Genomic DNA, 24,874 nt, shown 5'->3' on the forward strand with positions numbered 1-24,874 from the left:
CCTCTTGTTAAAGTAAAAAATCACTTATTTTGAACAGACTTGCAACTACAACCAAACATGCCTTCCAAGACTGGCATTAAAATTTCAAAGTAAACTGTCCACCTAAAGGGTTTCTGTGCAAAAAGGTTTCAAGAAGTACAGGCCTTAAATTATACAGGGGGGTCTCCCAGTTGCAATAATCTTAACATTAAAGAGGGGTGACATGGAAACTAACCCCCAAAAAAAGATGGGATGATTTGCTGCAAAAAATATTTCCCTTCCCTTGCTACCTAAATTTTACTCAACAAAACTTTCACTCTTTCAGGCCTAGAATATTTGTGGTGGTAGATGGGGGGTAAAATTCATCGTGATAAAACAGCAGTGAAAGTACTCGCTCACAGATCCTTTTTTTCTGGGGGGGGGGGGGGGGGCTTTTCAGCAGCCCTTAAACCATGAACCACAGAAAATGTTAACTTTCTAACCAAAAGCAGAGACAAGAACTTTTGAAAACATTTACACAGATATTTTAAATTTCTCCTAGAGCACAGTTTGATGCACCCCGATAATCCCTTCCAAGGAGAAACAGATTTTGCTGAAAATGTATAAACCAAGGCACTAATGGTCAGGGAGCAAAGGGCAAAGTCTCTGTGTTACTTTTATGCAAGGGTATTGAGTCACCTCCTCCAAGACATGGGTTAGAGAAAATTTTTAAAATTAGCCACTGCTCTGAAAACAAGAGCAGCATTCAAGTATTCACACACCTTGCAGCAATACACCTCTCTGGCAAGCTACGACAGTTCAGGAGTTATGGACCAGATCCTGCTGCAGTAGTCAAACTATTGCACAACCACAGGATAAAGTACAGCTACAAGGTAGATATGATGGTATTAGTGATCCCCTACACACTACACTAAATGTTGTGTACCTTTCCGTGCGGATGAGAGAAAACATTAATCTGGACTACACGCAAACCCAATTTTAAACAGGAATACTACGCTGTGCATTCAAAGAAGCTGCCTTCAAAGTCAGTGACAATCTGTTGGCTCAAAGCATCAACCTGGCCAGGGGACAAGCTGGAGTTTATCTACTTAAACTTGATACCAGCCAACCAGCTTGAAGTTGTGGTATGTGTGCTCCATGACTGAAGACAGAGGCTGGTACCTGGCAGGAAAAGATGGAACAGGCTTACATACTGGTCCCAAGATGGAAGCTCAGACAAAGTGCACAACCTGTGTCTGAAAATGTTATAACAGAAGTCTTCCAAGCTGCTTAAAGGATTGCCTACATGACTGAGAACACTGGAATGCCAGTCCTTTCAACATGTACAGGTAGTTTCTCCATACAAGAAAAACATATACAGTGCAGGAAATGGGAATAAAAAAGTTGTGCTGATGGTGAGACTGCTGAAGGAAAGCCTAATCAAGGGAAAAAGGAATATTATAAAGGATGCATCAGGGGATCTTTTTAACAAAACTTTGTGCATTCCAAGTGAGATACCAGCAGATAAAAATAGCTGCATAGTATATTAAGCGTGCAAAATGTCTAAGGTGATCACGTGTCATGTTCCTAAAGTTGCTAAAAAGGATCTACTTTGCGAGTCTTAAGCATTCTTCAATAATGCACCCAGTACTAGGAGCCAAAAGCCAGAGCCTTAGCAGACAACACAGCTGCAGATACCTGTATAGCATGCCAAGGACAACAGGGCAAGAATACTGGTCAAGCAGCTGGGAACATCTGTCTGCCCAAAACACAAAAGTCCTCTCCACAGACTTCGATGCAAATGGATTTCCATCTTTAGAAAACCATCCCTCACAGCAGGTTCAGTTTGCAACAAAGATGCTAACCATTAGCAAGACTCAAAACAGTACAATTCTTCTCAGCAATACAGAAGAGTTAAGTGCCACAGGTGTAAGGGCACTACCTTTATTTCAGAAAGATAACCACGCAAGGCAAAAATATGAAGTACAGTGTGAAAAGGCAAATTTTATACATAGGTAGATACTAGGCTATCTTGCCCTAGGGCATTTATAAGCCTAGCCAGAGTGTATTTGGCTTCCGCCTCCCTATTAGATTAGCCTACTGTGCCTCTAAAGTAGGTCACAGAAGGTACCCTTTTAAGATTAGTTTATTGTGCCTCTGTCTAGCAGGGACACAGATTATATATATATATATATATATATATATATATATATATATATTTTTTTTTTAAAGAAATCTTGTAGCACCTGCCACAAAGCACCTCTATTCTACAGCAGCATTTCTTAAAACAATGCCAGGCTCAACATGGAGACAAAGTATGCCAAGAATAGAATCCTTTCCCCTTGTTCATTTTTTGGTACAATTGACTGTTCTTTCTGCAGTACTTGCTCATATGAATATGACGCACTCAGAATAGCAGAGTAGCAAGTTCTTAATTCTATTTTTTTTTTTTTAAAACCTGCTAGCATGAAGGACCCTTACATTTGCCTGAAATCAGGGGATAACATTTTCTTCTGAAACATGAAAGCCTCTCATCCCAAAATGAGGAGGATGGAAAAGTACCAAGGAGACTGTATAGGCAGTACTGGCCACTACTTGCGTGTGTGCGTATGTGGGGTGGGGGGGGGGGGTGAGAATGGAAGAGGTGCCCCCCAACCATGTTACCTGCCTCTGAATACATCATCTCTCCAGGACTGCTTTTTCAAAAGCCCTTTTAATTAAAAGGGATTAGCTTGTTGGAGGGGGGTATCTACTGAAAGGATGGAAGAAAAATTGACACTCACACTGTCTGTGCTCCTCCCCAAATGAGCACAGCAGACTCAAACCCAGAATTTTTTTTTCATAACTTCTTTATTTCATTTTTATTGTAGATATAAACTTTCTAAAGAACATCTTAATTCTTAAATATTGGTATACAATGTGGTTTCTGGCATCATTAAAACTATACATGTCAAAATTACTTAAATGAATACACAAGTGCCTTGTCATCGCTCCAGAAGGTTATCCATAAGTTTACACACTTAGATTGTTATCAATTCCTATTGGTAATTGATTAAAATGTGCAGTAGTGATAGACTTTTTCCATTGTGGTGTTATTTCTTAAGATCTTTAGGCTTTTACTGGCTTTGTCAATCATTTTGTAGGCTAGCAGACGTTAGCCTTTTTGAATTCTTCCCATGTGATAGTCAAACGGTCCACCCATTTGGAAGCTATGCAGAGTTTTATTAGTAAGAATAATGTTATATAACGGTTTGTTTTTTTGGTTAGGTTTATGGGTGGAATGTGAAGTAATGTGAATTCCCATGTTAGAGTTGAATTCTGGTAGCCAACTGTTTGGAGTTCAATTTTTAGGGAGTTCCATAGCTTACACACACATTTGCAGCTCCAAAATACACAAATTAGGTCTGCTTTTGGATCTAACAATGAGGGCAGTGTGGGGAGTTGGATATGTTAACTTTATGGAGAATTGTAGGTGTAAGGTACGCATTGTTGTTAAGTCACAAGTTTGGTATAGGCTTTTTTTTTTTTTTTTATTAGTAAAGAGGAATTGCTTTAGAAGTTAATTTAATAGCCTGTCAACTGATGTTCCGTGATGGATGGATTTGTCTTTAGCCAGTATTTCAATAGGAGTATATTATTTTGAGGTTTACCCTCACTAATCATTTTCTATGTATTAGATAACATTTTTTCTCTGAATAGTAAGGTTTCCCATAAGGATTTACAAGAATCCAAGTCTGCCATATTTAAGTTAGCATTCTGTAGATAATTCGAGCATAGTCCTTTTGATTGTCTTAGGATGACTGATTTAAACAGATTTTGTAACATGGTGATAGTGTTTGAGGGTCTATGATCTTGTAAACTGACATATCTTTTCCGTTAAGGAATGGAAGTGCTCTAGGGTTGAAGCCTAATTTTTTTTTTAAAGCATATTTCTGATATGTTAGCCATAATGGGGACCATTTGTTGGTAAAGTACAGTTTTGTACCTACCATAAATGTAGATGTCCGATAGATATGCAACTGCAGTCATAACATATGGGTTGTCCTGCCTCAGGCAGCCTCGGTCGGCCGGATTCCAAAGTCTGGGTCCGACGTCGGCTGATGTCGCATTTCTCTCCGACGTCAGAGCGGCTGGAGTATATAAGCATCAGCCGACGCCATTTTCTTCAATGTTTCTTGCCCCAGATGCCAGGTGCCCTCCAAGGAAGGCTATAATCAAAATTGGAAGACAAGAACAGGATTCCAGACAAACAAATAAGCAATAAACAGATACACCATAACAGATATCCCCAGCTAAGAGAAACAGGGATAGGAGTGGACCCAAGGCATAGAGGGGTATGGAGGGAGGGAAAATCCGACTGCAGTTGCATATCTATCGGACATCTACATTTATGGTAGGTACAAAACTGTACTATGTCCTTCAAGAATGCAACTGCAGTCATAACATATGGGTTGAATACCATAGCTTAGCTGGGGGAGGAATGCTCTAGGAAAAAGATGGTGTGGCAATCAAACCCTGCAGGACTGCCGAAGCAAAGCCTGCTCTGGATCTGGAGTATAAAGGGCGATTGTAGTGTTTGGAGAATGTATGCACGGAGCTCCATGTAGCAGCTTCTAGAATGTCTTTTGTAGGCACCCCTCTTAAGAATGCTGTAGAGGTGGCTGTAGCTCTGGTGGAGTGTGGTCTGACATTGGCTGGAACATTCTTCCCATGGAAGGAATAACAAAATCTGATGCAATGTCCAATCCATTTAGAAATAGTCTGTTTGGAAATTGCTTTTCCTTGTACTCCAGGGGCGTAAGCTACAAAGAGCTGATCAGAATTCCTAGTGGTCTTGGTTCTGTCCAGGTAGTAGCTGAGTTGTCTGTGAATGTCCAAGGTATGCAACAGTCTTTCCCCTTTGCTCTCAGGATTGGGGAAGAAAGTAGGCAGGTGAATAGCTTGATTTAAAGAAACCCTAGATACCACCTTTGGCATAAAAGTAGGGTTGGTTCTTAAGGAGACCCTGTCTCTGTGAAAGATTATGAACGGTGGTATTGCCATTAGGGCCTGTAGCTCCGAAACCCTTCTTGCTGAGGTAATTGCCAACAGGAAAGCTGTGTTCCATGAGAGAAATTGTAAGTCCACTGAAGCTGCTGGCTCAAAGGGAGGTAGAGTCAGTTTTTCTAGGACAAAGTTGAGGTCCCAAGCTGGCACTGGAGCCTTTCTTGGTGGTTTAATGTTCTTGATTCCCCTGAGGAATTGCCTTAACAAAAGGATGTGAAAACACAGGCGGATCAGTGTTATATCTAGCTGAAATAGCTGAAGCATGTATCTTTATGGAAGAATATGAGAGTCCATTCTGTAGCATATCCGCCAAATATTCCAGGATGAGTGGGATGTTCAATAATGATGCATCATGTCCCTTGCTGGTATTCCAAATGCTGAATCTCTTCTATTTTGCTAAGTATACCTTTCTGGTGGATGGTCTTCGAGCTTCTGTTAATATCCGCTGAACTTCCTTGGAGAGAGATAGATCGAGGTTATTCATGGGATCTCCCAGGCTGTTATAGTTGCATCGTCTGAAGATTTGGATGTACCGTTTTGAAGTTGTGTTGAGTCAAAAGTAGGAGCCATTGGGGAAGGGCCCACTTTTTGTTGTGACATATGCTCCGTAGTAGTGGATACCAGTGTTGTCTTGGCCAGTCTGGAGCTATTAGGATCCCCTTGGGCCTCTCTGCTTTGATCTTTAGTAATACTGTGGTCATCAGTGGCAGAGGTGGGAATGCATAGATTTTTAGGAAGTTCCAGTTGAATGAAAGAGCATCTATTTTCCAAGCTTGTGGATGATATGTCCTTGAACAGAATTTTTGTAGATGATGGTTGAGGTGGGAGGCAAATAGGTCTACTTCTGGCCTGCCCCATGTCGAGGTGAGTTGTGTGAAGATTTTCGGATGTAACCTCCACTCGTGTGGATCTATGAAGTTCCTGCTTAGGCTGTCCGCCAGCACATTGTCTTTGCCTGGAACAAACTGGGATTGCAACCGTATGTTTAGGCTCAGTGATTTTTCCCAAAGATTCATTGTCAGTCTGCAAAGGGGGTAAGAATGGGTGCCCCCTTGCTTGTTTATGTACCACATCACAGTGGTGTTGTCTGTCCGTATCAGTAGATAGCCTTGCTGAAGTTGTTGTCGAAAGGCCTCAATGGCATGCATTACTGCCAGCATTTCCTTTTGGTTTATATGCAGATGTGTTTCCTTTGGAGACCATTGTCCTTGTATACATCTGCCCTCCATGTGCGCCCCCCATCCAAGGTCTGAGGCATCTGTGGTCATGGTCTGTGTTATGAGGTTTTTTGAATGACATACCTGTGTTTGCCTGGCTTGCCGAGGCCCACCATAGGAATTCCTTTTGTAGGCATGGAATGAGCGGTATGGTTGTCTCTAGGTTGTTGCTGTGCTGAGACCATAGGCTTTTTAAGTACCATTGAAGCTTTCTCATGTGTAGTCTTGCTAATGGAACCAGGAGAATGCAGGATGCCATGTAACCCAGGGCCTGTAGGAATCTCCTTGCAGTCATCTGGGTGAGTTTTGCCAAACCTTTGAAATAATGAGTTAACTTCTCTGGCTTGTCTTCTGTTAGGTAAGCCATTTGAGAGGCTGTGTCTAAATTGGCTCCTAAGAAGGTTATTTGCTGGGATTGTTGAAGTCTTGACTTTTGGAAGTTGACTGTGTATCCCAGAGCCTGTAGTAATTGTATGACATAGCCCAAGTTTTTTGTCAAAATTAATTTGTCGTCCGCTTGTATGAGGCAGTCGTCCAGGTACGGGTAAATTTGTATCCCCTGGAGCCTGCAATGAGCAATTACTGAAGCCAGGCATTTTGTGAATACTCTGGGCGCAGTAGATAAGCCAAATGGCAATGCTGAGAACTGATAATGCTCTGGCCCTGCAAGAAATCTGAGGTATCTTCTGCAGCTGTGTCTGATAGGGACATGCAGGTATGCCTCCTTGAGGTCCAGAGTAATCAGCCAAAACCCCTTGCCCAGCATGGGAAGGAGTTGCTGTAGAGTCAGCATTTTGAACTTTGGAACTATGAGAAAAGTGTTTAATGCGGACAAATCCAGTATTGGTCTCCATTGAGTTTCATTTCTTGGAACAAGCAACAGTCTTGAGTAAAACCCCTGGCCGTGTTCTTGTTGTGGAACTCTTTCTATTGCTTTGATCTGAGCAAGTAGAGAAATTTGCTTGATAGCCTCTGCCCTCTGGTTTTGTGGTAGGTTTGGCATGCCTTGTTTTCTTGGTAAGGGATGAAAATGGAACCTGTAACCTTGGTCTATAATGTCCAAAATCCATTTGTCCTTTGTCAATCTGTGCCAATTAATTTTCCTCCCAAGGGAGCTTCTATTTGCTCCTTGGTCAGCGGAAGTAGGGGAAAGTAATTGAGATTGTCCCTGTGGGGCAGGGAAGACCCCTGTGTCACTTCTTTGGTTTGCTGGTTGCCATTGTCATCCCCTGTAAGAACCTCTGTATTGTCCTCTTCCTCGGCCACGCCTGTTTTTACCCCTTTGAAATCTTTCAGGATTAGGAAAGGACCAGTTTTTAGAAGGCCAATTCCTGCTGAATCTGGGTGGCTGAACCTGGAGGAAATCTTTGACCATCTGAACTGATTTCGCTTTTTCCTCGATGGACTTTAACACATCTTTAGCATTAGTACCAAAAAGCTTGTTGTTTTCCAAGGGTGCATCAAGAAGTTTTGCCTTAACATGATCTGGCAGAGGTTGTTCTTTTAACCATGCATGTCTACGAATGACCGCCCCTGTCATAGCTGCCCTACATGAAGCTTCCCAATGCATCATATCCACACTGCAGAAAGTGATTGCTGACTTGCTGAGAATTGTGTACAGCTTCCTGCAAAGACTTCCTGTCTAAAGGTTCAGGAGAGGCCAATGTTTTCTGTAAATCATCTAACAGGTAATCCTGATATTGAAACATATGAATCAGGCAATTCAGAGCTCTCATAGATAAAGTAGTGGAGGTGTAGACCTTTTTCCCCCATCTCTCTAATGACCTAGCTTCCCTGTTGGAAGGCAAGGGATTTTTGGAGGTGGATGCTGAAACCCCTTTAGGTCCCTGAGAAATAGTTTCTAAATCAACAGCATGGGCCCTAAAGAAATGAGAATGTGTGTCTGGGACCCTATAATATCTGTCTGGCTTGGCTGGGGCCGGAGGAAGAGTATCCGGGGTAAGACTGGAATCAGAGTATAGGTCATCCAAAACATCAAGCACAGGAGGTATAGCCAGGGGCCTGTGTTGTGGCTTTTTAAGGAAGGTTCGAAGGCGCTTTCTGGAATCAGAATATTCCTGGCCTTGCCACTTAAAATGTTCCCTCATGGTATACAGAACTTCCCCAAAAGAAATATCCTCAGGAGGGGAGGCCGAGGGGATGGAATCCTCTGCATCAGAGTCCTCATAGGTCTGGAAGGGCTCTTCCTGGCCATCGGAGTGAACAGAGTCCTCAGAGTCTTCATCTGAAGGGATAGGGTCAGAGGGTTCAACCAGAGGCCTCTTATCAGGAGGAGGCTGGGATCCTCTCTCAGGATGGGCCTGTGACCCTCTAATCATGGAAATTAAGTCTGCGGCCATAGTCATGATTTGTGTTTCAGGAGTAGGCTGAGGTAAGGCCTTAACAAGTAAAGTGTTTGGTCTTGCTGGCTGCCTTAGCACGTGTGTAGGCATTAATAGACATGGCCATAGGAGGCCTAGCAGCTCCACGTGCAGGAGTGACCTTATCTACAGCAATGGTCTCGGGCATTTCCTCGGTTTCAGTATCCGGAGGAAAATCTATAACTGGCGTCGGTGTGGCCTCCAGTATCGGAGGTGTTGGTAAAGCGGTGTCTTCGGTTCGGAGCAGTGAAATAACCGTCTCAGGGGGAACCAGAGCACTCGCGGTAGGTTTTGGCGTGGAGACGGTGGAAGACGCAGGCCGAGGATGTCGGTGCCGGTCTTTTCGTTTCTTAGGAGTCTGCAATGTCGTTAGTTCCGACGGCATTGTATAAGCAAATTTATCGCCGAAAAAGTCTTCAGCGAACTCCGCCCGGCGCCCAAGAGTGCGCTTATTGAAGCGAGCACAGGTGACACAGGCCGTGACGTCGTGGTCTGGGCCAAGGCAAGGAAGACAGTAAGAGTGGAAATCCTTATGAGGTATTTGTTTACCACAAGACAAACAATTGTTAACTTTTTCAGTAATTTCTGACATCGGCTGAGGCAAGAAAGGTCCCCAATGGGGTACTTAGCTTTTTTGATGACTTCGGGATTCGAAGAATACAGGAGCTGACCGACCGGCCCTTGCAAACTGCTTCTGCTTCGGGCACCGCGCGGCAAGAAAGACTGAAGAAAATGGCGTCGGCTGATGCTTATATACTCCAGCCGCTCTGACGGAGATAAATGCGACATCAGCCGATGTCGGACCCAGACTTTGGAATCCGACCGACCGAGGTTCTGCCTGAGGCAGGACAACCCATATGTTATGACTGCAGTTGCATTCTTGAAGGACATCTGGATTGTGCTCTGCTATTTTTAGGATTCTGCTGTTGATAATATTGTAGTATAACTTGATGTCTCGTAAATTTATTCCCCCATTTATTTTGGGAAGAGTTAGTTTTTGGCAAGATATTCTTTTTTTTAGGTTCCCATATAAATTTAAATTTAGCTAGGAATGTGTGTAGCTGGTTGAAGAATTTGTTATGAAGTATTACCTGTGAGGACAAAAAAGTATACATTATAATCAAAATGAATATATTGCCTAAAGTAGATACCTTGGAGAGAAAGGGTAACACACACACACACACACACACACACACACACACACACACACACACACACAGTCACAATGTCCGTGCTCCCCCCCCCCCAAATGAGCGCACAGCAGAATCAAACCCAGAATTTTGTTATAAAATTAGTACTTCATTAGTCTCAAGCATAACTAGTTGGTTACCCTACAGAGCCACCCTAGGTACCACAGCAGAAGAAAATACCCACATAGACACTGGTCTTCTCAACTGTCTTAACATGCCCACATGAAGCTTCAAGCCATAGGCAATACCAGTCATGGCTACAAGAACAGTAATGTCACAGTCATGACGTTTTATCAAATATTCCATCCACCCTCTTTTAACCATAGTCTTCCCCTCAACTCAAGTCTGGTGTCTGTACAAGTGCATAAACATATACACGCACACATGCGTCCAGACTTCACCATTTAAGTTTTACGCACACATGCATCCAGACTTCACCATTTAAGTTTTTTTCCATTTGACAATAATGTGCACAATTTGATAGAGTAACTACTACATCATTTAGTCGTATGTACAGAAAACACCCACCTGAAATTTTTCTTTGCACGTGGCAACATTGACATCTGTTCCCCATATCACAAGCCGCTGTCCAAGGGATTGCTCACTAGTCACAAGATCTTCTGGAGGCTTTTAAAACAGGGGAGGAAAGTACAAAATAAAAACAAAAATTAAAATGAGATCAGAATAACCTAAATGAAGGTAAACTTCAAAACCTCTTCATTTAGTACAAAAGGAGCAGTCAGAATACCAGTACACAATATCTGATAGCAAATTAAGAGAAAGCAATGGGTTTTCCCAAAAAACATCATACAAGAAACCAATAATTAAAACTACAAAAAGATAGATGCAAGAAAGCCAGGTAAGTTATTATAGCTAAAATTGTGTGCAATACAAATCAGCTGAAAAGTTGAAGTGTAATGAAAATGTGTGCCATCAAGTTGAAGTCAATAGCTGGTTGAATTCTACTTCTAACAAGGCACATTCAAATCAGCACAGAGCAGAGCAAGGTCTTTAACTCGCATAAAGCTCCTGCATGGGTAACAGACTTTCAGCCTCATATGCCACCAGAACAGCCAATATGCAAGAGAGTGCTACAGGGAACAATAGTGTGTTGATAAAGATGCTTTGCTGGTTGAAACTAAATCAGGTAACTGTACTTGCTACATAAAATTCTACTCGCATCTAATACAACTTCAAAATGGGCAACATCCACAAGGTAGCTCTGATTTTGAATCATACTGTTTTGGACACATCTACATCATAAAAGCATGAGCAATGTATCAAACTAGTCAAACAGAAGTCTAACAGTTTTAGGGTGGCACTACTTAATGCTAGAAGCCATGTATGTTATTACTGAACCATTGTTTCAGTGCAGTAATGACACACCCTCTGGGGTTTGATGTTCATACCATGCTATCCATACAGCTCCACAAACTCTCACATCTATTAATTAGAACACAGACGTCTTACCACATACCAGCCAACTACAGAACCATCTCCTTGCCACTCGCCACCAATGAAGCATAACAAAATAAGTTACAGCCTCTTATGGATTGAACCAAATGCCATTATACTTGGGTGTTTTGATCTGTAAACTGGGATACCTATATGAAGACGAGCAAATATGCTCAACACCCCCTAGACTACATTAATACAAATTCACCAGGGCAGACTGTATGTGCTGTGCCCCTACAAGAGGATCAAACAGATGCGGTCCAGAGCATTACAAACAGCCATTCCTTGGTTTTGTCTGACCATCAAACAGCAGTCATTACCAAATCTCAGCTTAAAAAAAAAAAAGTCAAACCTACCAGCTTCAAAAGATTTCTTTAAGGCAAATTTACTCCAACTACTATAAGGATTACCTGAAGAAGAGTTCCCTTCTCCTTGAAGGCCCTACAGCAAACACAACTAAACTTTAAGATTCTAGTTTCACTTCAATGCCTGCATCAAAACTTAGGCCTGATCCATAACAAATATGGTGACAGATTCAGGAATAAATTTACATGGAATACTAGCATAAAAAAGTACAGTTTTGTACCTACCATAAATGTAGATGTCCGAAGATCCACATTGCTGCAGTCCTTACACTTGGGTAGTCCGCTGTCCTCGGTCGGCCCGAATATCAAAGTATTAGGCTGACGTCGGTCAAGGCGCTTAAGACTGACATCAGGACGTCAGGGTACAAATGCGCATGACCGACATCATATCCTCAGTCTTTTCTTGCCCCAGATGTCAGAAGACCCTAAACAGAAAGGTCAAAAACCAGAAGACAGCAAAAAACAACCAACCACCCTTGTACTAACCATATGCACAATATATACAATATTCACAATATGTACAACCCAAACCACACAACCGCCTCTAACTACAGAGGGGAAGGAGGGAGGGCAAATTGGACTGCAGCAACGTGGATCTTCGAACATCTACATTTATGGTAGGTACAAAACTGTACTATGTTCTTCATCTCACATTGCTGCAGTCCTTACACTTGGGTAGAAACCCAAAGCAGAGATAAGGGAGGATGGCAAAACTATAAAGCAGTAGGAGCTGCCAAAATGCCCTGTAAAATTGCAGTGGCAAAACCAGCCCTCGATTTAGAGTAAAGTGGAAGGTGATAATGCTTAGAGAAAGTATGCACTGAACTCCAAGTAGCTGCCTCCAGAATATCTTTAGTTGCCACCCCCCTTAAAAAAGCTGTAGAAGTGGCAGTAGCCCTAGTGGAATGAGGCCTAATCCCAGCTGGAATCTCCTTGCCATGATGGGAATAACAGAAAGCAATACAAAACCCAATCCACTTAGAAATAGTTTGTTTTGACACAGGCTTGCCCTGAGAACCCAAAGCAAAAGAAACAACTGCTGAAACTGCCTGAACCCTTTAGTTCTGCTCAAATAATATCGCAACTGCCTGTGTATATCCAAAGTGTGCAAAATCTTTTCCCCTTTATTTTGGGGATTTGCATAAAAAGTAGGCAAATGAATAGTTTGGTTTAAAGCCACACTAGAAACCACTTTAGGCATAAAGGAAGGATTAGTACGCAAAGATACCCTATCCTTATGGAAAATTAAGAAAGGCTCAACTGCCATAAGGGCCTGTAATTCAGAAACCCTTCTCGCAGAGGTAATGGCCAACAAAAAAGCAGGCTTCCATGATAAATATTTCAACTCAGCAGTAGCTGCAGGCTCAAAAGGTTGTAGAGTGAGTTTCTCCAACACAAAATTGAGATCCCAAGCAGGAGTAGGAGCTCCGTGGGGTCTTATATTCTTTGCCCCTCTAAGGAATTGCTTAAACAAAGGATGAGAAAACAATGGTGGGTCACAGTCATAGTGAGCAGAAATTGCTGCAGCATGAACCTTAATAGAAGAGAAGGACAAACCTTTGTCCAGTAACTCAGTAAGATATTGAAGAGCCACACTTAAATTAGGCTTAGAAACGTCAAATTCCTTTGCTGTACTCCAAAATAAAAATCTCTTCCATTTATCTGCGTACACTTTCCTTGTACTAGGCCTTCTGGCCTCCAAAATAACATTCAAAACTTGCTGTGGAAGCTGAGACCCTCCAGGGTTTAAAATAGAATATGCCAGGCTGTCAGGTGAAGAGAGTGAAGTTTGACATTGAGTAAATGACTGTTCTCCTGAGACAGCAGGTGTGGAATCGAAGGCAAAGGCCATGGAGGCTCCCGTACCAGACTTCTCAGTAATGGGTACCAGTGCTGTCGAGGCCAATCTGGTGCTATTAAAATCATCTTTGGCTTGTCCTGTCTGACCTTCAGGAGTACCTTTGGGAGGAGAGGCAGAGGTGGAAAGGCATACACATGAAGATTGTTCCAATTGAATGAAAGAGCATCCACTTTCCAAGCTGTGGGATGAAACCTTTTTGTGCAAAACTTTGGCAACTGGTAGTTTAGTGGAGAAGCGAACAGATCTATGTCTGGAGTTCCCCATAACACTGTCAATTTCTGAAATACATGAGGATCCAATTTCCACTCGTGGGGATCCATAATTTGCCTGCTCAACACATCTGCTAAGGAGTTCTGTGCTCCGGCAGAAACCTTGCCTGAAGATTTAGCTGTAAACTGAGAGCAGTCTCCCACAAAATCATTGCTTGTCTGCATAGAGGATAAGAATGTGTTCCCCCTTGCTTGTTGATGTACCACATGACAGTTGTGTTGTCTGTTAGAATCAACACCTGCCCTGGAAGAAGTAAATCCTTGAAAGCTATTAATGCAAATTGGACTGCTAACATCTCCTTCAAGTTGATATGTAGATGTTGAAGTCTGGCAGGCCACGTGTCTTGTACCCACTTTCCATTTAGATGAGCTCCCCAAGCTTTGTCTGAGGCATCTGTCGTTAGAATCTGACTCGCCTCTGGCCGGGTCACAGAGAGTCCCTTGTTTAGGTGACATTCCTGAGCCCACCACAAAAATTCCTTTTGAATGCAAGGTATTATTTGAATGACAGTGTCCATATCTTGGCAGTGCTGTGTCCATACATTTTTGAGATACCATTGTAGCTTCCTCATATGCAGTTTGGCATTGGGAAGCACCAGAATACAAGATGCCATGAACCCCAAGGCTTGAAGGACTGTCCTTGCAGTCAGCCTGGACTGATGAGACAATTGATGGAAGTAGAGAAAGATTCTTTTGTTTGTCCAGGGTCAAAAAGGCCATCTGGGATGCTGTATTCAGTCTCACACCCAGAAAGCACATGTCCTGAGAGGGTACTAGACTGGACTTTTTCGTTCACAGAATACCCCAGGCATCTTAGCACTGCTATCACATATTGCAAATGATGAAGAAGTTAGTCCTTTCCTTGGGCCAGAATCAGGCAATCGTCCAAATAAGGATAGATCTGTATTCCTCTTAGCCTGAAGAAAGCTATCACTGGAGCCAGAACCTTCGTGAACACTCTGGGCGCAGTAGATAAGCCAAAGGGCAAAGCAGAGAACTGATAATGAGAAGTCCCAGCTCGAAAACGCAGATACTTCCTGCAACTTAGCCCGATAGGAACATGAAGGTAAGCCTCCTTGAGATCCAGAGTCACCATCCAGTGATCTTTGCCCAGCAGAGGTAAAAGCTGTTGTAACGTCAACATTTTGAACTTGGGAATGTTCAGATAAGTGTTGAGGAGAGATAAATCCAAAATTGGTCTCCACGTGTTCCCCTTCTTTGGTACTAGGAACAGGCGAGAATAAAATCCTAGGCCCACTTCTGGCAGAGGGACCGGTTGTATGGCCCCTATTTGGAGCAGCAGAGAAATTTGCTTGTGAGCCTCTAGTCTTTGCTGAGGAGGAACGTCCGGCATGCCTTTGAAAGGAGGCAAGGTATGGAAATAAAACCTGTAACCTTGGTGAATGATATCCAATACCCATCTGTCTTGGGTAATCAAACTCCAATTTTCCCTGAAGAGTGCCAACCTTCCTCCCAAAGGTGCTGCCAGGCAAGAGGGATCTGGCAGCTGAAAAGGTAGGTCATTGGGCCTGTTTACGAAAGGACTGGCCCCTGCCCTCACCTGAAGATTGTGCAGGAGAACTCCCTGTTCTAGGTCTGAAGGAGCTCTGAGCTCTGCCCCTACCACGTCTAGATCTACCCCTAGACTGTGAATCATAAGAAGGGTATGTCCACCCCTTAGCAGGCCAATTCCTACTAAACTTGGGAGGCTGGACTTGCAAAAAAGCTTTAACAGTCTGCATAGACTTAGCCTTGTCTTCCATTTTCTTCAAGACTGACTCAACAGGTGAACCAAACAACACATCAGACTGTAAAGGAGCATCCAAAATCCTTGTCTTAACATGTTCAGATAAATTCTGATCCCTCAGTCAGGCGTGCCTGCGAAGAACTGACCCAGTGGCAGCCACCCTAGACGAGGCCTGTACAGCATCAAAACCACATTGTAAAGAATGCTTACCCACCTGTTCAGAGACATGTACTAAATCTTGTAATTCCTTACACTCAATGCCTTCCGCCAGAGCATCTACCTTAGACTTCAGCTGAGAAAGAAGATAGTTCTGATATTTCAACATGTGAAACTGGCAATTCAAAGCCCTCATAGCTAAGGTGGAAGAAGTATAGACTTTCTTTCCCCATCTATCCAAAGCTCTGGCTTCTTTATCAGGAGGAACCGGATTTTTTACAACAGAGGCCTTGACACCCTTAGGTCCCTGACTAACAGTTTCTGGGTCCGCCCTAGGACTCTTATAAAGATATTTATGAGCCTCAGGCACCCTATAATACCTATCCGGTTTAACAGGAGCAGGAGGCAAAGAATCAGGATTAAGTGAAGCCTCCGCAAACACATCTTCCACAACATCCAGAACAGGAGGTATAGCCAAAGGCCTATGCTGGGGTAAAAGCAAAAACTCCCTAAGCCTTTTCCTGGAATCAGAGAAGTCCTGACCTTCCCACTTAAAATGTTCCCTCATGGAATGAAGAGTCTCTGAAAAAGAAAAATCCTCTGGAGGAGAAGCAGAAGGGGTAGAATCATCTGCATCAGAATCAGAATAAGGAGAATACTCCTGCAAGTCTTCAGCCGAAGACTCTGAAACATCTGAAGCCTGCTCAAAACTCCCCAACTCTGGTTCCACCCTAGGCCTCTTATCTGGAGGGGGCAAAGAACCTTTAATCAAAGTAATTAAATCTTCTGCCATTTTAAGCATGTGCTTCTTGGGCACAGATCCTGAAGAACTAGGAGTGACACCAACAGAAGCTAAAACCTGGCCTGCCTCTGGGAGAAGCCTTAGAAACAGAAGGAGAGGGCCTAACCATCCTAGGAAGGGAGGGGAGTACAGTAACCTCAGAAGCCCCTTCAGCCTGACCTGCCTCCTGAGAGGCCACATCCTGCAATAACAAAGTTTCCCCCTGGGACTCCAGAGAAGCCTCCGTCGGAACCACCGGTTCCACTGACGCCTCTAAAGAACCGGCGTCCGGTACGGACGACTCTTCTTGCCTGGGTTTAGCTGCGTTGTCTTTGCGCTTCTTCGAAGAAGCGGGCGGAGTGTCCGACGGCATCTTATAATTGCACCGCTTCCCAAAGACCAACCTGGCACAATCTAACCTTCGCTTAATAGTGCGCTTATTGAACCTAGCACAAAAGCGACACCCAACAACGTCGTGCTCAGGCCCCAAACAAGGAATACACAAAGTATGATAATCTCTATGCGGTATCTGTTTCCCACAAGAAATACAGTTATTCACTTTTCCTGACATCCGGTAAACCACTGAGGCAAGAAAAAACTAAAATATTCCCCAACGGGGTACTTAGCCAACTTTGACTCTGTCTGAAACTCCGAATTCGAAAAATTTCAGAACGCCGAACGGCACTTGCAACGCTGCTTCTGCATCGGACCATGCGGCAAAAAAGACTGAGGATATGACGTCGGTCATGCGCATTTGTACCCTGACGTCCTGATGTCAGTCTTAAGCGCCTTGACCGACGTCAGCCTAATACTTTGATATTCGGGCCGACTGAGGACAGCGGACTACCCAAGTGTAAGGACTGCAGCAATGTGAGATGAAGAACATCATGAGAGAAGTGAGAGGTTTTCAGTTTACCAGGAAACTATAAAATGTCAAAGCTTAGGAAAAACAAATTTCTAAAGCCAACTAAAATTTCAAAACTGCCTCCTCTATCAGAGGATCAAGTCTAAAAGGAACCTTAGGAATAACTCCAGCACTGCTCCAAGTTGATACCAAACTGTTGTACTTCACTCTGCCTTTCACTCAGCTAACCTATTAGCAGACAAAATTCAAAACACCTCCCACCATCACCAAGTAACCTACACATGTTTAACCCCTTATCAGCCCTCCACCCAAAAGCTCTCCCCCAATGAAAAATATTGTGGGTCTGAAAGAGCTGGGGTGCTTCCTTCCAATATTAACCACCACCTTAAAAACCTGCTCCACAATGTGTTCAAGCCACAGATACAAAAACACAAGTGGATAAGTTTGAAAAAGTGAAGTGATCTCCCTACACAATGGAGGCTCACCATTGATCCTGACAACTATACACCCATAATGCTCACGTCTCACCCGAGATGCAAAACACAACTATAAACTTGACACGTAGATGCTGGAAACCTAAAGTCCCTCTACACAGACCAGTCTGGGTTAGCATAGTGTAGATATTGCCTGCTTAACCAGACTTAAGGTGAAAGTCCCAGTGGCCATGGTCAAGGTCAATGGCAAGTCTGTACACAAATCTTACTTTTGCCTAGCCAAAACGTTTGACAATTATTACTCTCCCAGGCATTACAGCTAAAGTTAATCAACTAAAGGTAATCCCTTGGTACACACACACACACACACACACACACACACACACACACACACACACACACACACACACACACACTTTTTCAAACTAGCAGCAAAGGGAGGCCAGGGTTTATGTAGGAGGTTGAGATGAGGCTGAGAGAAAAATGTGCATTGTGGTTTGAGGTAATTTTTTTTTGGGGGGGGGGGGTGCGTTGTGGTTGGGATTTGTTAGATTTCTAATGGTATCAATAAAAAACTGGGTAAGGAGAGAGAGAGGCATTATCTTTGTCTAAGGTTAGGAGAAGGCTGGGAGTTTGAGGTTTACCAGGGTGAAAGATGGAGTTGATATTTATCTAGAGGTTTTTGGGGTTGGATTGAGGAGTGGATTGTGCCTTGAGGTAGAATGCTTTATTATATTTTTTGGTGTGATTTCTTACTTCATTAAATAAACTGCCGGTGTGTGGGGGATTTGGTTGTTTGCCATGTTTTCCAGGCGGAGTCTCTTGTGTATGAGTAGGAATACATCTTTACTGAGCCAGGGGGCATTTTATTTTTATTTTGCAAGGGGGTGTTAGTGAGTAGATTATGACAAGAAAGAAGCAACTGAATTAGACTACAGCACCATTAAGAGGGAGTGAGTGTAGGTTAGACCAATTAAGAGAAAGAGTCCATCACTGAGAATGGTGGGGTTGAAGTTAGTGAGCTTACAGCAAAATTCATGTACATGTGACTTACTTAGCCAGGGAGTACATCTCTGTATACTGATGGGAAAATGATCACCCAAGGCATCGGGAAGTGTTCTAGGGTTATGGTAGAGATGGGGGGGGGGGGGTCGCTAGATAAGATCTGGTCAAGTGTTGTGCGGTTATGTTTGTCATGTGTTGTAGGGGTAGTAACTAGCAGAGTAAACCCAAACAAATTGATGCTTTGGGCAGGGAAGGTGGTATCAAGAGTATGCCAACCAATGTTCGCATCTTCTAGCAAGACAGTTTTGTAGGCCTCTTACCCAATGTGAATGAACATGCTCGAAACCAGTTGGGTTAACTGTTGATAGCAAAGGATAGAAAAGCATCTAGGAAACATACTTTAATTCAAGGTCTTCAAACACAGTTTGCTTATTATTAGTGATGCTACAAGAAATATAGATGTAACATGAGATTCCTGGGGATTTTCTCCTTTGAAAATAGGCAATGTCCAACACGGCAATTCTGGAATAAGCTTTGAAGACAGCAAATCCCACAATTGAAAAAAAAATCTGCATTACTTCTAAACAACCCGCAAAGTACTACCACTTTTCATTTTCCAAAGACAAGTTCAAGAGCAATATATTTTTATTATGGCACATTTATTAACTGGAATAATGCAAAGGAGCAAGACTATTTTCAGTGGAGGCTTGGGAAAAGTAAAGCTCCACTAAACATTCATATGCAGGAAAGTAAGTGAGGAAAGGAGTGATGGGAGATCAAATATGGTAGATACACAAGGAAAACAAACAGATAAATGACCGTGAAGAGAGAAACAGTGTGAAAAAAGAGTGACTAATAAAAGGGAGAGAACTGGGACAAAAGAAGTAAATGCAAGTAGATGTACATGAGAACATCCAGTTTTTAATTTTTTGATAATTTGCCCTTTTTTTTTTTGTTAATTTCTGATGACTAGGAGTATTGTGTTCCACAGACACCGTAAGAGTTTTTGTGCAGATTGTGACTTGGTAACTTGTACGTTTGGAGGTTGTGAGCACTGGTTTCCATTAACTGTAGATTTATTGGCTATAAACATTACAGATGGGCATTTGTTTCATGTATAAAGAATTGTGCGTACAGCTGTTTTTTTTTTTTTTTTTTTTTTAATAATGTGAAGATGAGGCAGCACTGCCTAATGTGCATCACAGAGAGTTGTGATGACCAGACCTACCAACAGTCCCAGTTTTTTAAAAAATGTACCCATCTTCAGGTCTACTTACCCCCATTAAGTGATGTACCTGTTTTGGCATATATCCCCATTTTTAGACTTTATATACCCAAGACAATATTCTAATTCCCTCCTCAATTACACACAATTGTTGAAGCCATCTAGTACACAGAAAAGCATACTACGCGAACATAATAGTGTCACTGAAATTTAGGAGACACCTCACATCTCCCTAATTTTTAGGGATCAAAAGTAAACTGTGTGGCGGAATTTAGCAATACCTCATTAAGGTTTACATTCTTTGATAATGTGCTTCTATCTTCCAGTTGTTACTTGTGTATTTTTTTTTTTTTTTTTAAACTTGTTATGCGTAGTATCCCACATTGCTACTGGAAGAGGAAAGCTATGCGCTACCAGGTGCTCAAATTTTAGGATAATGAATATGCCCAGATTTTAGGCTAGATGTGCTTACTTTTCAATGGCCTTTGTCCTGCTTTTTGATGTCTGCAAATTGACAGGTATTGTTACAGCAAGTTCATCAACAAATCTGGCAATGTAAAACAGAAGTGTGCTTTAGGAATATTAGTTTGTATGGAGAAGTATTAAACTATAAGGAGAATTGGTGCCAGAGCAGTGTCAAGCTGTGCCGTCTTCATTAGATTAGGCTTTGATGTGCATAACGTCTGAATTTGTTTCTTATGGAAATAATGCAGTGTGTGCGTCTCACGAAGTGCAGTTTGTGACAGACAAGCATGGTGACTAGCCTCTGGCAGGTAGAGTAACAGTTTTATTTGAATTTAAAACAGAAACTACAATGTTTAAAGCCACTCCAATAATTTCTGATAGTTCTTCCATGCGATACAGTATCTGGTTTAAAGAAGATGGAACAAATTAGAGCAGAATCATCTCCCAATGCCTCATTAATCCAATATGCTGGATAGCAAGCATCTTAGGAGAACAGACTTGGACCAAGTCTAGATCCACGTAGGAAAGCCAATGCCAATAGCTCTTAAGCCAGTTTAAGTGGTGCTACTCAGATGCATGTCACACAAACACTGGAGGAATGGATGGGATACAGTATCAAAATACTTTGACACGTCCAAAAACATGGTAAAAGTTAAGATCTTTACATATACACGCATATTACGCACACATGCATATTACACAAACACACTGTTTAGGAATGACAGTAGGAGAGCTTTCAGTACACTTAAATTATCCTAGTAAGAGGTTCCAAGCTAGCAAGTCTATAGGTGTGAAAGGTTGCTTTGGATTCACCTTTATGGATTAGTGGAATAGGACTTTCTAGAAGTTTATAACACTGGTCAGCAATGTAGCTGTTAATACAGCAAGTGAATAAACTAACATTTTAAAGGCTATTTAGATATTCATGAGGAAGGATGTCTGGTGCAGGGGATGTGGGCTTAGGTTTTTGCAGCAGTCTTTTTAAAAAGAAGAATGCACTATTAAAAGAAACCTGAATGAATGAAGATTGTTGATGCGAGTGTTATTGTACTGTTTGGTCACAGATGTACCTTAGTCAGCGAAATGAGCATTAAAGTTGGAAGTCTTATTAAATGTCAGGTTCACTGGGGACTAGGGTAGGTGTTGGTTTTGGAGTGGTACAAGTGCAGTAGTTTGTGGAAGTAGAACTGTTCACCTGATTTAGTAATCCCAGGTCATGGATGACTAGGGTCCTTGGTCTAGTCCACTGAACCGGTTAACAAACAGTAAACAGTTTTGAATAGGTTTCAGAGTATACTGCAGACCGGCTCGACTGTACAGTTTGGGAGGCTTCCTACTGTTACCATGCTCTCTCTCGGTTGGTCATTAATTAAATTTCAGTTGACATCCAAAGAGTAGTGTTTTTGTCAGTCTTTTCTGTAGATAAAAGGAAACAGTATAATTAGGAATGTGTGAATGGTACAGACAGCCTCATTTAAGAGAAAGATTTTTACGGGAAACCATTTGTTTAGAATGAAAAAGGATAATGAATGTAGCTTTTATTTATTATTTGAACCTAGTGGTAGAAGTCTCTTCAGTTTCTGGTTTACCTGCATATATGAAATACAAATTGGTGGTGGTCAATTCATTTAGTGTTCTTAAGAGAATGCTAGCGGTCATGTTTAAGAATCTAGGCTATAAATATTGTAGTTTCCCAATGGTTTTGTCGAAGCATATAGGGTCAGTCATCAGCTGTGAAAACCTAAAGTAGTTAATGTTAAGGGCTTCTTTTTAGGAAATCCTATAATTAGGCTAGTGGAATTTTACCAGAAATATCTGTAATCATTTAGACCAATGAATACGGATATCTACTGCAGTATTAAGTGAAAATCGAGGATGTCTTCTCCAATAAGAACATTAGTTTGGGTTAAACTGTGCAGATAACTAAAGGAGTTATGAGTAGGTGTTTAAAGCCAAGTTAAAATTAGCATCTTGGCTGACTTAAAGGGAGGAATGGATAACGGGAGAGGTGAAGTTCTAGTTGGCTGGAAGATGATACAAATTACATTTTTTTTTTTAGATTAGCAAGTCTTAGTATATTTCCAGGAAGCTGCATTTCTTTGTCGATAATGTGAGGTTTTAGCTAGGTTTGTGTCATGTTGATGGTATCAGGTTTGTAGTGCTCCATCCATCTATGGAGTTATTTTATTGCAAATACTTCCTACAGATTTGTTGTCATGGTGGCAATTCTTTACGAGTGAATTTTGAGCTCCCCATGCAGTAAGAGGTGTAATGAAGACAGAGTAGTGCAGTACTTTAAGAAGCTGATGTTTGAAAAACCTCTCAAGTCCTCCAAATTTAAGATGCACAACCAATAGGATCTTAAATGTCAGAAGTGTTGCTGGCTCAACCAGCACCCTGCCTCTTCAAGTGAGGATGGGGGGGGGGGGGGGGGACACAAACACAACATGAAGCACTTCACCGTAATTTTGTAGCCATCTGCTTATTACAATTAGAGCCACCACCCACCCCCAGAGCTCTTCCATTTAAGAAATGAAGACGTTCTTTCCAATGGTACTCTAACAAGGCTTCCAGATGCACAACACACATCATTCCCTCCTATCCCAGCCATTCTATGCCCTACCACAACACTCTTTCCACACATTTTTATTAAAATTAAAACCTTAGCAAACTGCTTGTTACAATGTAGAAAACAGTTGTTACAGGTCTAGGACCATACACTAATGCAATACTAGCGTTTAGAAAACTGTATTGCATTTATGCTAGAGACCCAGACCAGCTGATTTCCCCCCCCCCAGCACTTGTGCTCCTCTGCCCCTGCCCTAGCCATGCTACTGCCTAATGTGCTCCTCTGCCCCTGACCTAGCCATGCTACTGCCTAATGTGCTCCTATCTGACTAACTAGTAATTCTACAACTTAAGCTGTCCAAATGGTGGTGGAAGACAAATGTGAAAAAATGGCATCTACTTCTCTGAAGTACAGGCCAACACTAAGGGACTCTGGCTAACAAAGTTCGCAGATGATTGCTAACAGAGAGCCATTATTGAATCCCCAAATGATTTGGATATTCTACAAAAGGGCCTTACAGAAACAGAAGCTTGATGCCAGGGCCATGGGCTCAAACTTAATGCCAAGAAATGTACAGTGCTCTCCTTTGGGGAAAAAAACATGTACCCATGAATTACCACATAGGTGACAGTACAATAAACACTGAAAGTGCGATGAGACTTAAGACACAGGTGGACAGTGGTCTCCCCTTCAATATCCACATCGCCACAACAGTCAGGAAATCCTATGTGGCACACCTCATCACCAAGGGCTTTTCATCCAGAAAAAAAAGGAGGTTTTTGTCACACTGTACTCATCCATCAATATACCCATTATAGAGTACAATGCCCCAGTTGATATGTACCTCACAAGACATCTGCAACAGCTGGAAAGGCCGCAGAAATACCTCACTAAAGAATCACAGGCCTAAAGCAGATGCCCTATGCTGACAGTCTTAAAAGAAACTCCAGCTATACTCTGTGGCATATTGTCTACTCAGAGGTGATCTCTGCTCAACAAGGCCATGTCAAACACTGAGCTGTTGGACATGATCCAGTTAAAGAAATCCCAATCCCTCAGAGCCACACACTCCAGGGATCTAAACCTTGTCATCACAATGAACAAAACATGCTGGATGGATAGGTTCCTGACCCAGAAACTCCCCATACATGTCAAGCAGCGCACCTCCTTGGCCCTTTTCAGAAGGAACCTTGACGACTGGATGGAAAATTCACCGCCGGGGATCAAGTCAGTCGCCCTGCTGGACAGGGGTCCAGGGAAGTAGAAATACCCAGGGAATGGTTATGGCTAGGCTTGTATAGGCCCCAGGGCCGATAGGGTTCATAGGTTGGTACTAGGCTAGGAAGACAAGAGTTTAAGTTGTTCAGGAAGTGACGTTTACAGGCTTGAAAGATGTTTGATTTGAGCCAAATTAGCAGAGCCCATAACATAGAGGTCCATTAACCATGTATGCTGCTAAGGTAACAGACATTCTAATAAAAAATAAGCTTATGAAAAGACCGTTCTTGGAAAGGGGAAAGATGATTTAAGATTGTAAAAGCGGAGCATGAAGGCACAGCAGGACAAAATCCAATAAAAGGGAAAAATAAATAAATAAATAACTCAGTCATGAAATCAGGAATACCTCCTCAACTGTCCAGATTTGTGGTGGCATGACATCTTTGTTGCAATATTAACTGTAGACACACAATACCAAAGTTCAGTAAAAAAGCTACAAGACAGCTGTATTCAAAATCTAACATACTCTAGTAATCAGCTGACAGAAAGGCAAGGCTTCTGCATGTGCCACAACTAGCCCAAGCCTGTCTGATGCCAGGGGAGTGCCAAAACTTACCACAACCTCCAAGTTTTTTTTTTGGGGGGGGGGGCAATAAATAATCAACTA

The 24,874-nt window shown here is 42.3% G+C and overlaps 1 protein-coding gene across 2 annotated transcripts in view; it reads right to left on the reverse strand.

Moving 5' to 3' along the window:
- Positions 1-24,874, reverse strand: part of MCM4 (minichromosome maintenance complex component 4) — a 314,512-nt gene that overhangs the window by 240,600 nt on the left and 49,038 nt on the right. For both annotated transcript variants that reach the window (XM_044065228.1, XM_044065227.1), the window contains exon 5: positions 10,321-10,419. In XM_044065228.1, the coding sequence (XP_043921163.1) occupies positions 10,321-10,419 (99 nt within the window). The remainder of the gene's footprint in view (positions 1-10,320; positions 10,420-24,874) is intronic.

Source organism: Protopterus annectens, chromosome 3.part0 (assembly GCF_019279795.1).
Source record: "Protopterus annectens isolate FY-2018-M chromosome 3.part0, PAN1.0, whole genome shotgun sequence".
Lineage (NCBI taxonomy): Eukaryota > Metazoa > Chordata > Ceratodontiformes > Protopteridae > Protopterus > Protopterus annectens.